The sequence below is a fragment of the Calypte anna genome, chromosome 18 (genome assembly GCF_003957555.1).
Source record: "Calypte anna isolate BGI_N300 chromosome 18, bCalAnn1_v1.p, whole genome shotgun sequence".
Taxonomy (NCBI): domain Eukaryota; kingdom Metazoa; phylum Chordata; class Aves; order Apodiformes; family Trochilidae; genus Calypte; species Calypte anna.
The window spans coordinates 5,268,121-5,280,369 of record NC_044263.1 but is presented as its reverse complement, the minus strand read 5'-3'; the positions used below and the strand labels follow the sequence as shown (position 1 = coordinate 5,280,369).

The 12,249-nt window shown below is 40.6% G+C and overlaps 1 protein-coding gene and 1 long non-coding RNA gene across 4 annotated transcripts in view; one reads left to right on the top strand and one right to left on the bottom strand.

Annotated features, from left to right (window-relative positions):
- The window catches only part of LOC103529092 (myosin heavy chain, skeletal muscle, adult), a 48,893-nt gene that overhangs the window by 6,075 nt on the left and 30,569 nt on the right, over nucleotides 1-12,249 (bottom strand). The window contains exons 1-21 of one of the 2 annotated variants that reach the window (XM_030461695.1): nucleotides 10,177-10,418; nucleotides 9,948-10,091; nucleotides 9,699-9,855; nucleotides 8,418-8,445; nucleotides 8,209-8,320; nucleotides 7,915-8,007; nucleotides 7,720-7,783; nucleotides 7,534-7,632; nucleotides 7,324-7,427; nucleotides 7,104-7,242; nucleotides 6,425-6,543; nucleotides 6,181-6,330; nucleotides 5,229-5,399; nucleotides 4,495-4,804; nucleotides 4,265-4,347; nucleotides 2,968-3,055; nucleotides 2,759-2,876; nucleotides 2,325-2,448; nucleotides 1,564-1,700; nucleotides 1,193-1,448; nucleotides 120-362 (exon numbers count right to left, since the gene is read on the bottom strand). In XM_030461695.1, the coding sequence (XP_030317555.1) occupies nucleotides 120-362; nucleotides 1,193-1,448; nucleotides 1,564-1,700; nucleotides 2,325-2,448; nucleotides 2,759-2,876; nucleotides 2,968-3,055; nucleotides 4,265-4,347; nucleotides 4,495-4,804; nucleotides 5,229-5,399; nucleotides 6,181-6,330; nucleotides 6,425-6,543; nucleotides 7,104-7,242; nucleotides 7,324-7,427; nucleotides 7,534-7,632; nucleotides 7,720-7,783; nucleotides 7,915-8,007; nucleotides 8,209-8,320; nucleotides 8,418-8,445; nucleotides 9,699-9,855; nucleotides 9,948-10,091; nucleotides 10,177-10,380 (2,943 nt within the window). In that variant the 5' untranslated portion in view covers nucleotides 10,381-10,418. Of the gene's footprint in view, nucleotides 1-119; nucleotides 363-1,192; nucleotides 1,449-1,563; nucleotides 1,701-2,324; nucleotides 2,449-2,758; nucleotides 2,877-2,967; nucleotides 3,056-4,264; nucleotides 4,348-4,494; nucleotides 4,805-5,228; nucleotides 5,400-6,180; nucleotides 6,331-6,424; nucleotides 6,544-7,103; nucleotides 7,243-7,323; nucleotides 7,428-7,533; nucleotides 7,633-7,719; nucleotides 7,784-7,914; nucleotides 8,008-8,208; nucleotides 8,321-8,417; nucleotides 8,446-9,698; nucleotides 9,856-9,947; nucleotides 10,092-10,176; nucleotides 10,419-12,249 lie in introns of those variants that run through there. The other variant, XM_030461694.1, reaches the window with a different exon arrangement.
- LOC115599305 overlaps nucleotides 1-12,249 on the top strand; it is a 31,020-nt gene that overhangs the window by 12,484 nt on the left and 6,287 nt on the right. The window contains exon 3 of one of the 2 annotated variants that reach the window (XR_003988299.1): nucleotides 12,081-12,226. The exons of the other annotated variant lie outside the window; for it this stretch is intronic. This is a non-coding gene — a long non-coding RNA (uncharacterized LOC115599305). Of the gene's footprint in view, nucleotides 1-12,080; nucleotides 12,227-12,249 lie in introns of those variants that run through there. 2 annotated transcript variants of the gene reach the window in all.

Below are 12,249 nucleotides of genomic sequence, written 5' to 3'. Positions count from 1 at the left end.
CCTGTCTAGCGCACAGTCATGCTATGGATGTGCTGCAAACCAAGCTCATTCTGAGAATAGCATGTTGATATGGGATGCATCTTTCCCTTCACCCTTTATGTTAGTCTCTGGGTATGTACCTTGTTTTCAGTGGCATGCTTTTCCTTCTCAACTTTGGCCAGTGTTAGCTCAAGGTCGTCAATATCTTTCTTCAGCTCTGAACACTCATCCTCCAGTTTCCTCTTCTTGGCTGTCAGCTCAGCATTAATTTCTTCTTCATCCTCAGCCCTTTCAGTTACCTCCTTAATTTTGGCTTCCAGCTGGATTTTGGTTTTGATGAGCTGGTCACATCTTTCCTCAGCATCAGCCAAGCTGTCTGCTTCCTGGTGGGGAGACAAAGGATTTCGTGGGTTGGAATGTTTTTAATATATTGCTTTGTCTTTTGTATGCTGAGCAGGAATGTGCTAAAATGGTGGCTGAGCCTGGCCTTCTGCTCCAGCAACAGGAAGACCTTGCCTGTTGTTTTCTGGGAAACCTTGTCATCTGGTATCAACATTGATTCCACAGTGAGTTTTTTAAAAATGGCTCACAGAGAGGGTAATGATTAGAATGCCTTGTGCACCCAGAAGCATGAAAGATCAGAGGTCAGTTCAATTACTTGTTTCAGCAGGATCAGGGGCTTAGAGTATTCAGTAACTTATTTGTAATTGTTATCATGAAGCTCATAATATTTGGGGAGTAAAGTTACTGTGAGAATAGTTAATGGTGGGAAATGGTGCTTTGTTTGATGTCAAGAAACTGCCTTTTCCTAACTGAGTTAGAATTATCTCTGCTTCTGAAGGGCCTCCTAGTGTAGCTGTAAGGAGGAAAATGGGTCCTTCTCAGCTTTGCCTGTACCCTGTTAGACTGCTAACACCACCTGGAAAGTAGAGGAGATGGTGATGCTTTGCTTCCAGCTCAGAGCTCTCTTCCATGCATTACATGTTCTCTAGACTTACATGACTCCCCAGACAACAGGAGTGCTGAGGCTCATGTGGGGCTGCCATGAGACTAACCATGCCCTTGCCAGAGCCTGTTTACTCATTGCTTTTGTGATTTAGGCTTTTTTCCATTGCATGTTTGTCAGCTTCATGCAAATCTATGCTTGGGATAAGAAGCCATTCAACTGCCTATGGTTCTTTCCCCAGGCACAAATGAATGGTGATAAACTCACCGCCTGCACTTGGAGCTGCAGGTCATTTTTCTCCTGCAGCAGGACCACCATTTTCTCCTCCAACTCCTTCCTTTTTGCCTCAGACTTTGCAAGCTCTTCCTTGGTTTTCTCAAACTCTTCCTTCATGTTGGCCATTTCCTTCTCAGATTCTGCACTCTTTAGCAAGGGCTTGATCTTGAAGAACAGCTTCATCCAGGGCCAGTGCTTGACGTTCATGAATGCACGAATGTTGTACTGGATGCAGTAAATGGACTCTCTGAATGGTAAGTGAAATTAATGAAATGAAGTTCACATGGATATTACATAGCTTCTATGTGAGGAATTCCCTTGTCAAGTAGCTTGAGAACAAACCATGTGTGAGGAATGCCTACCTTCTCTCCACCATCCTCTGGTACTCCACTCTCATCAGGAAGCCCCTGCATCTGGCTTGAGTCATGGTAATGATTTCTCCTAGCTTCTCATCCCGCATTTCCTCCAGGAGTCCCAGCAGCCCAGCTTTGAAGAACACCTTGAGAACAAAATGTTGCAGCATGTCATTTTCTGGTTGTACAGAATAGGGTTACAGAATCTTTCAGGATCCTGAAGTAGAACTTAATGGCCCTGACCAGCTTCACCTTGGACTGCTTTCCAAACCCTTGCCCACAGCTCTGCAAACTTCCTATAATCTCAGCCCTAAACAATCGTTCTCCATCTAAGATATGTGGTGTGAATTATGAGTTCCAGTTCAGTCACAGCCTCAGCCACATCTACCTGGTGTGTTCTATCATGAGCTGACTTACTTCCTGGATTGATGTTAGACCAGTCTCATTGTTGTGGATCTGTCCAGGAGTGAAGGAATGGTACTTGGGCCTTGTTAGTCTACCTATATCTGACCCTGATGTAGGTTTTATGGCTTCACTTCAGACCTTCCTTATTGTCACAAACCTGCCTGTTAATCTGGACTCTTGAATGAAACTGACTACCATTCCAGAGTCTTACTCACTTAGCTTGCTTGGGTACTGTGGGGCTTAGCTCTTGCAAACTGAGGACCCTACCCAACCAGACGTGTTACTGTGCTGTGCTTTCTGTCCCTGACAGAGCAGTCTGTCCTTTCCATTCCCTGACAAACTTCTAATACAAGTCTTGTTTCTACCTTGGTGTGACCAAATCTGTATTGGGTGTGGTCCACATCAATGGACCCAAGGAGCTTTTCTGAAGCCTTCTTGCTGTCCATGAACTGTCCTTCTGGGACAGCACTTGCATTAAGCACTCTGTATCTGTAGAAGAAAACAGAAAATGAAGAAATTCTCTTCACCAAAACCACCACTATAAATTAACCACACATTCTTCTCAGACTTTCTCACTGAACCAGTCTCATATATAGTGACAAGCTCATCCTTTCAGAACAGAATATGGAGAATATTTTTACTATTAACTCTAGGTGCAAGAAAATTCTGATATCAGCAATGTCACATAATTGTGAGCTGATCGATGAAATCTACCTATATTACTCAGGCTTTTCAGCTTGGTCTGAATGGGAAGAAATTATCTCTGGTCTGAATGGGGAGAAAGGTGTAGCACTATTACCTCTGTTTGAAATCAGCATACAGGACTCTGCTGGGAAAACCTTTCCTGCAAATTCTGATCCCTTCCAGCACCCCGTTACAGCGCAGCTGATGCAGCACCAGCTCATGTTCCATGGCACCTGAAAAACATCATCAGTGACCAACCCCTTGCTTGATACTCAGGAAAAAAGCTTCTCTGGCTTGAGTCTTCCTCCTATTGGATTTCCTTACCAGGTGTTTTTGTTTCATTTGGGATGATGCATCGCACAAAGTGGGGGTGAGTGCTTCTCAGGTTAGCCATCAGCTTGTTTAAATTCTCCTGTGAGATCATGAAATTTAGTTTATATTATTAAGCAGAAACACTGGAAGCTTAGGAGTGGATATATCAAACTGAGTGTTTTAGGATGTAGATCTGTCTTCTCTAAAACATCCTGCAGAAGTTCCAAAGAGAAATTTGGAAGCTGAAGGCTCACAGATTTTTGGTTTTTAAATTCTTTTTCAGAATAATAGTTAGTATTACTTTTCCTTGGACTCCTTATACAAATATGGAGCTGCCATATCACAGCTTTCCTTCCAGATGGTATTTCTTATGGTATTCAGTTGGACATTTTAAACAGATGATATGTTTTCTTAGCAAAGTATGACTAGCATCTGATTTGGCAGCTAAATAATGCCTTATTTAATGGAAGAAATCTTTGTACACCGAATACAAGCAGCGTTTTTAGAAGCAATTAAATTCAATTGTTCCACATCAGCCATATGTAACCTTAAAAACACAACTGTGTGTTGTGTTTTTAAAATTCACATTAAAATGTGAATTAATTCCTAATAATTTAATTAATTGATGTAATTTATCATTCACTCTCTTTCCCCATTGAAATGAAAACAATGTCTTCCAGTATTACAGCCTCAGAATCTCAAGTGATTTTGGTTTTGTTTTTTTGTTTTGTTTTGGGGTTTTTGTTTGTTGGTTTGGGTTTTTTGGTGTTTTTTTATTTGTTTGGTTTTTGGTTTTTTTTCTTTTTTTCTTTTACTATTTCATTATTTTCAAATTCTACAATACTTTCGCACCAAAAATCTTCATATATACATAGAACATGTATGGAAAATATTTCTTAAGTCTCCAAAGTAGACTTTAAGGAAGTTATCTGATTTAATATTCACTCTGGCTACTTAGGTGAACTTCCTAATTTGGAGATTTTTGTAGAATATTCAGGGAAGGTGATAGCAAAACTAAGGAAGAGGGGATAAATCTGCCAAAATATAAGGATGAAGTACCAATAAATAGGAAAAAAGCCTTGAACAATTGACAGGAGGCTGACAATATCATTGTATCTCATAAAATAAAAAGAAGACCATGCACACATTATTGTAGAGATTTTGCAGTGTTCTAAGAGAGTAACTGTAATTTCCAAGGATGGAAAGGGGAGGGTTCTCAAGGAGAACAAGAGGTCTAATCAAGACTGAAACAGACCATGCAAGTTCAAAGTAAAATTGCTTTCAGTCTTCTAAGAGATAGTGTCCTTACCCTGAAAAGAGCTGAAACAGTCTGGAAAGAAGAACCCTTCTTCTTGCCACCCTTTTTGCCACCACCACCACCACCAGCAGCCTCTGCAAATGGAAGAAAAAGTATTAAAATTCAGATTTTGCATACTGGACACTAATGAACATGAAACTACTTAAAATGTTTAGTAATTAATGTTTGAATTCTGTGTCAGCATTGTCCCACACAAAATATATAATTCTCACAGAGCTGACCTGCATCTGCTCCACCATAGTTGGCAAAGAGTAAGGCCAGTGTCTTGAGAGATGATTTCTGGTATAACCCAATGACAGTTTCATTCAGAGGGTCCTTGTTCTTCTCCAGCCAGCCAGTGATGTTGTAATCCACTGTGCCAGCATAGTGCACCAGGGAGAAGTGGGCCTCAGCCTTGCCTTTGGCAGGCTTGGGTTTCTGGAAGTTGTTGGACTTGCCCAGATGCTGGTCATAGAGCTTGTTCTTGAAGGAGGTGTCAGTTGCCTTGGGGAACATGCACTCCTCTTCCAGGATGGAGAAGATGCCCATGGGCTAGAAGGTACCAGAAGAAGTGACAAAGATGACAGTGATGTGAATGGTGTGAAGCATGAGGTATGAACATCAAAGGTACCAATATGTTGCTGGTAGTGTCTCAGGCTGAATAAAAATCTAATTTCATCAGGAGTTGTTCTCAGCTACAGAGGCTTATTCCTGCCTTCCATTACTTTCCTGAATCCTGTCTTCATTAGAATTGGGGGCAAAAGTGGAGAGATATTTTAAACAGAAAAATGAGAAACTTGCTACAATAGCCCCCACCTGTTGCATTACCTAATTTATCTATCCCAGACTAAAATAAAGGTCAGCACAAAATATTTCGTTTAACTGAAAATAAATGTCTGGCTATGTGTTCTTTCTGAGTTGAATATTGCTCAGAAATACCACAGAATCCCAAAATACACTTGAGTGGAAAGGTTACCTTCTCAATCAGCTCAATGCAAGCAGCCAGGTCCATCCCAAAGTCAATGAACTCCCATTCAATTCCCTCCTTCTTGTACTCTTCCTGCTCCAGCACGAACATGTGGTGGTTGAAGAACTGTTGCAATTTCTCATTGGTGAAGTTGATGCACAGTTGTTCAAAGCTGTTGAACTGCCCAAAGCAAGGAGAGGTGCATTGTTTCTCAGTGTGTGGCAAACATCACATGGTTCTGCTAGAATACTCCTAAAACTGTTTAACATTCCTCAGGAGAAACACCACTCCTAACTGTGCTGTAACAGCATCTGTTTCCTCACCAGCAGGTGAGGAAATTAAATCCATTCTAAAATTTACTGTTCTTGAAGGATTTAATTATTATTACTTTTGAAATCAAGCTAAACTAACTTTTTTTTTCTGTACTACACAAAAAACTTTCCATAACCTTAGCTGCAGCATATTGTAGGTGTCTCAGCTCTCTCCTGCCAGAGAATGGAAACCTCCTCAGTGTCCTACCCAAGACATTTTATGCCCCCACATTCACAAACAGGGGGCTTCTCTACTCTGGCATAGAAGTCCTAGAATCATCACAGCAATCACAATAAAATAAACATGCTGTGAATGATCCCATAGCACTGCCCCTTCCTTCACTCTTCAAGAGCATCCAGCCTTTGGCCCACATATGTCCCAACCTTAGTCCTAGAGCTGTATCCTTCTTTGCAAAACTTAAGACCTTTGCAAGCTCTATTGTCCACCTGTTGACAGCAATTGGAATCAAAGTGCTTTCTAATAAAGCCTTTTGATGACATGTCTGTGACAGAGAAGAGGTAAGGGTTGCTAGAAAGCTGCTGAGGAGGAGGCTACACTTCTGAATCTTCTTGAAAAGAAGCTTGTTTCTGAGTCTTCATGACCCCCCTTGGCCCTCCCTTGACAATGGCCCCAAATCCTTGTTCCTTACATCAAAGATCTCAAAGCCAGCAATGTCTAGGACACCAATGAAGTACTGTCTGGGTTGTTTGGTATCCAGCTGTTGGTTGATGCGAACAACCATCCACAGGAACATCTTTTCAAAGACAGCTTTTGCCAGGGCACCAACTGAATTGTTCACCTAAAGCAGAGAAGAAAGGAGTAGGGTTATTGCAGGGCCAAAAAAATATTCATGTACTCTTTCAAGCCATTTATTTTCACTCTCCAAATTTTACCTGTGACACATTTTGACCTTTGGTCACATATTCATTCCCAACCTTGACTCGGGGATAACACAGGGCTTTGAGCAACTCAGCTGAGTTCAGGCCCATAAGGTAGGCAGCCTTGTCAGCAACTGAAGTGGGAGAGAGAGAAAAAGAAGCATTTACCTTTCAACAGTGGCTAGAACTTGGTCAGTGTGAGCAACTCTGCTGTTCATGTTATAGAAATGGAAAAATGTTGATCTGGTCTCATACACAAGGTCATGGGAGGAATGTAAATTCCACACACAAGCAATGGATACCTTTGAAACAAGAATGAACGTGGCTTGGGTAAGAATAGTTTGAATCTACAAGTTACCAGAATAATCCCAAAAGCCTCTGCAAACATATCAGGGCTTTATTTCCCTAAAAATGTGTTTGTACATCTGGTGACCTAGTGGTTGAAGGCTTTACAAAATGAAATATACCCTGTTTTGAAGCAAGAATTCTGCCTTTCAGACAGAATGTGTTTGGTGTGAATAAAAGACTGGTATTTCTCATGATTAGGAAAGCACCTCTGCAGTGAACAAAGGTGCTTTTCCTCACTGTTATATGTGGTGACTCAGCCAAAAAATGCCTGTCTTTGAAGGCTAGTACAATATCTCTGCAGGGGGAGAAGTTCTTTGAAGAAATAACTTGTTGAATCTGCAGATACCTTCTGTGCCATCAGGCTCTGCCTGCTCCTCTCGTTGTTTCTGCTTGAACTTCAAGTTCCCATAGTGCATGACAGCCCCTGTCAGCTTGTAGATGGCTGTCTTTTCATCAGCACTGAAACCCAGGATGTCAATAGCACTCTGCAATTGAAAGAAGGAAGTAAAAACTATGCCTAACAACCTTAACAACCTCATTAACGACATCTTCTTTGAAGTACTTACATCTGTAGCCATGAGCTCCTCCTGGTCATCAATACTGGGAACAGTGACCTCACCTTGACTCACATAGTGGAAGTCATAAGGGTTGGTGGTGATGAGGAGCATGTCTGAAAGGAGAGGGAGGAAAGGCTCAGGCTTAGTTTTCCCAAGGAGGCAATAGAGATAACTGTTACTCAATGATCATGCTCAAAAAGACATAATAATCTTTCCTACCAATTAGCTCTGGCTTCTTGTTGGACATGATCTGATAAAATATGTGGTAGCTTCTTTCTGCCGGGAGCTGGAAAGTGACTCTGGACTTCTCCAGCAGATCTGGCAAGGACAGCAGGAAGAGTCAGACACAAGACTGTACATAGAGGTGGGAATTTAGGAATGGGGTCATACTATGGGGTCTCTTACAAGTTTCAATGTCAGCAGATGCCAATTTGCCAGTAGCTCCGAAGTGAATTCTGATGAATTTGCCCTGTTCAGGAGAAGAAGTAGCATTTCAGGCTGGATGGGTTCTTTTGTCATCTGCTTCATGTGGAATATTGCTGGAGCCCTTCATTTATCTCTTCATGAGAGGAAGAGATTTTGTCCAAAGCCACAACTTACAAAGCGTGAGGAATTGTCGTTCCTCACAGTCTTGGCGTTTCCAAAGGCCTCCAGCAGTGGGTTGGCGCTGATGATTTGATCCTCAAGCGTTCCCTACAGAAGGGTAATGATTGCTGTTATCCTTTCCAAAAACCATGTCAGAAACAGAGGAAAGCATTGATTCAAGCCAGTATCTAATATCTAATATATAATAATAACATTCTCAGGCATTCCCTACAAGATAATTTTTCACTTAAGTGTTTGTATGAAATGGCACATACATGCCAAGTATGCAGTACTTTCCTTCTGACTCACCTGCATTTTGCCAGGTGTGTCCTCCTTCTTCTTCTCCCCACTCGCTGCAATTGTTGCAAAGTACTGGATGACACGCTTTGTGTTCACAGTCTTCCCTGCACCAGATTCTCCGCTGCCAAACCAAAGAGAGAAGCAGAGAGTGTGTGATCAGGCAGGAGGTCCCCTGGCACTGGGCAGCCCCACAGGGACCTGAACAGGGAGGTACTTACGTGATCAGGATCGACTGGTTCTCACGATCTGTGAAAGGGGCAGAATCAAAGAAATTACTAATATGCATGGTGAACATCTTGAATAAAAATATTCCTGGGATTTTTTGAAGGTACATTATCAGTAGTCAGGTAATCCCTTTCATAATCCTATGTGCTTTCACATAGGTAGTATGTACTAATGTAGTGTAGTGTAGTGTAATTGTGTTCGAACTTTTTTATATTTTCTAGTTGTAGCAGGAAAGGTGACACATCAACACATATAGATTCCCGGTGTAGTACGCATACTTCTTTTTTGGATATTCTCTTTATGTCAAAGTGCTCATTTTCTTTATCAAATGATCCCAAGTAAGAATAATTTTTGTAGATATATTGATTGAGCTATCTTTAACCTAAAGTGAACTGGAACCACTGCTTCCAATAAACATTATAACATAGAAACAAACACTCTTGGTCAGTCTATAGGACCTTCTTTGATTTGATAATTGCAGAAAGAAAATCACATAAAATGACAAACCTGTAGTAAAGTAACCTTTTACTAGAATACTCTTTCATACCCAAGAACCAGATTTGGTGGTTTTGTGTGTAATATCTTAGGTTCAGTTTGGTTTCCTGAATTTTTTCAGGTTCCATTTTTAGCCCTTACTCAGTCCTTTTTGTCTTGCTTCAACTTCTATTATCCGTTCTGCCCTGGTTTTAAATTATGCACTGTGTAAAAGAAAAAATGTGATGTGGAGTGTGATTTTCCATGTCCTGTTCTCTTGGCTATTTATCTTCTCCATGCTATGCATAATTTTATAAAGTCTCACAAACCATTTGTCTAGAGTTACCTAAGCAGATCATAGAATCATAGACTGGCTTGGGTTGGAAGGGACCTTAAAGAGCACCTAGTTACAAACCAGGTTGCTCCAAGCCCCATCCAGCCTGGCCTTGAACCCTACCAGGGATGGGGCAGCCACAGCTTCTCTGAGCAACCTGGGCCAGTGTCTCACTACCGTCACAGCAAAGAATTTCTTTCCCAAATTCCCAAATATTTTTGATGGAAAATTCTAATCTTAAATGTTAGAAACATGATCTAAATGATGGTGTCTAGTAAAGAGCATATTTCCAGTTATGAAAGGACATCCATCTTCCCTATACCATTAAACTGAACTTTATTACAGTGAAGACTCTCTTTCTCTTCTGTGTTAACAGTCAAATAATTAAAAAAACAAAACCAGAAACAAACAAGCAATCAAAAAACCCCCCAAAAAACCCCAACAACAAAAAAACCTCCAAACTCACCAGTGAGCATGAACTGATAGGCATTGTCAGAGATGGAGAAGATGTGTGGAGGGGCCTCCTGGCGCTTCTTGCCTCGGTAGGCCAATACCACCTCCGGGTTGTACACAGGCAGCCACTTGTAGGGGTTGACAGTGACACAGAAGAGACCCGAGTAGGTCTGTGAGGAAAGGAGACAGCCCGTTGGCTCCACTTAGCCTGGCAGAGCAGTTCCTCCTAGCTGCCCAAAGGGAGACTGTGGCTGGTACTTACGTAGATCATCCAGGCTGCATAACGCTCTTTGAGGTTGTACAGCACAGCGGGTTCATGGAGGTGGGTCATCATGGCCATGTCCTCGATTTTATCATACTTGGGAGGGTTCATGGAGAAGACTTGATCTTCCTTCACAGTCATAGTCTGTCAGATGAGGATTGAGATGATGCATGTCAACTAAGAACTGAGACTGGGAATTACACAGTTTCGAATCTTGTTTCTTACTCACCTCTCCACCTTCAGTCTTGACAGTGACCTTCCCCGATTCTCTGCTCTGAATTGTGGCTTTCACAAAGGATTCCTTAGGATGCACCACAAAGACTGATGACTTGGCATCAAAAGGCTTGTTCTGGGCCTCGATTCTCTCCTTTTCTGGTTTTCGGAGGTAAGGAGCTGCCTCCCCAAAGGCAGCCATGTCAGCGTCTGCAGACATGGTTGTACTTATCTAGGAGGCCAAATCAGGAGACTCCTCTGTAGGAAAGAAGAAATGTTGAGATAGTGAGTGAACATTTTTATATGGAGGAGAGGAAATCTCTTGCACTTCAAATCTCTTCAAATATTTAATTAGATATGAAGTCAAAAGCTGGATATAAACTTTCCAGTCTTGGCTGAAAAGATGTGTATACTCTCATGAAATTAATCCTTAGACACTTAGTTATTTAACAAAGCACAGAAAAGTTCTTCAGTGTTGCAGCACAGCTTAGCAGTATTACTTCAACTTTGGTAACTCCAGTGAATTTGGATATTACTGTAGTAGAGATTTTACATTAAATAAGTCACTGGGTTTTTTTTTCCCAAATGCTATTTGAGAGTCTCTGAGAGACTGTCTGGTAATGAGTAGTGGCTTTTCACTGGAAAATTTGCTTTCCATGGACAATTCATCTTGCAATATGACAGATACAAATTTCATTATTGACTGCCCTGATTTCTAGAAATCTTAAGGAGTTGGATTTCTTGTTATTTCTTAAGAAGTGGTAAATTTTTATATTAATTCTGGTGGTAGAGGTAGGAATTCAGTCCATGCTGCTTGAAAACTACCATCTCATTTTGTGTTGCATAGATATCCAGAGCTAATATATAAATTGAATTAAAAATTGCTGCCTTTAAACTTGAAATAAAATCACTGTTGACAGAGATAGTTCTTGAAAAAAATGGATATCCAACACTTATAATAAACTAAATGGAATTAAAAGGTATATGCTTTGTCAAGAAGTTCACAGGAGCCATACACTTACCTTGAAATTTTCTGTCAAGACTGGGAACAGCACTCCAAAGAGACTTTTATAGGGTCTGGTATGCAGATGCTCTGGGTGTTTCCTTTTCCTTCAGTCAAAATATATTTTGGCAAACCATCTTTGGCAAAGCATTGTCTGGCAAACTTAACTAACAGCATAATTGTCATTTGATTTGACCAGATATATTTAGAAATGGTTTACATCTTACCATTCCTGTTGATACATTTCCTATTAATAGTCTGACAGGGCTATTAAGACGGGAATCTTGACTAGTCAAGGCACTTAAAGAACTTGGATGTAGAATTTACAGGTTCCTCTACTGTCTCTACTGATAACTCGATCTTTGACCCGGGAGAGATTCTTTGGCATTTATGCACTGCAACTATTCCAGCCATAAAATAGGAATAATACAATATACCTAGTGTCCTGTGAATATAGGGATTGCCTTTGCAACGTTAGAAAAGAATTCTACAGAAGATAAATCATGACTAAATGACATTCAGTAATTCATTGTATGTTACATTGCAAAGGGGAAATCCAGACACATATTGAGGGCCAGGACTTTGACTGCAGGAGAATTATATACAGGGGTCTGATAGCAAGTCAGAATACATCTTCAAGTTTAGACACACAATATGTGCCTAGGATGTAAAAGGTGATAGCTATAAAAAGAAATAAATATGTGAGTAAATCTGTACTTACTATTTTGCAGAAAGTGAAAAATTAAAAATGTGCATACTAGAGGAATGTTCACTGGCAGTGTAGTCAGTCAAAACTAACACTAGAGAAAAGTTTTACCAACTCTTAAAAAATAGTACCTCGTACTTGAAAAAAGAAGATCGTACTGCTTTCTTTTAAGACATTTCTGTTTTTAAAAGATTCACTATTTTTCTTACAGAGCTAACAGAAGAAATGTATTAACATTTAAATACTAGAATTTTTATTAATATGGATGTTATACATAGTCAAATGCATTTCTGTGGATACACCACAAAGACAGATAATTTGGCATCAAAAGGATTGTTCCGGACTGCAATTCTTTCCTTCTCTGACTTTTGGAGGTGAGG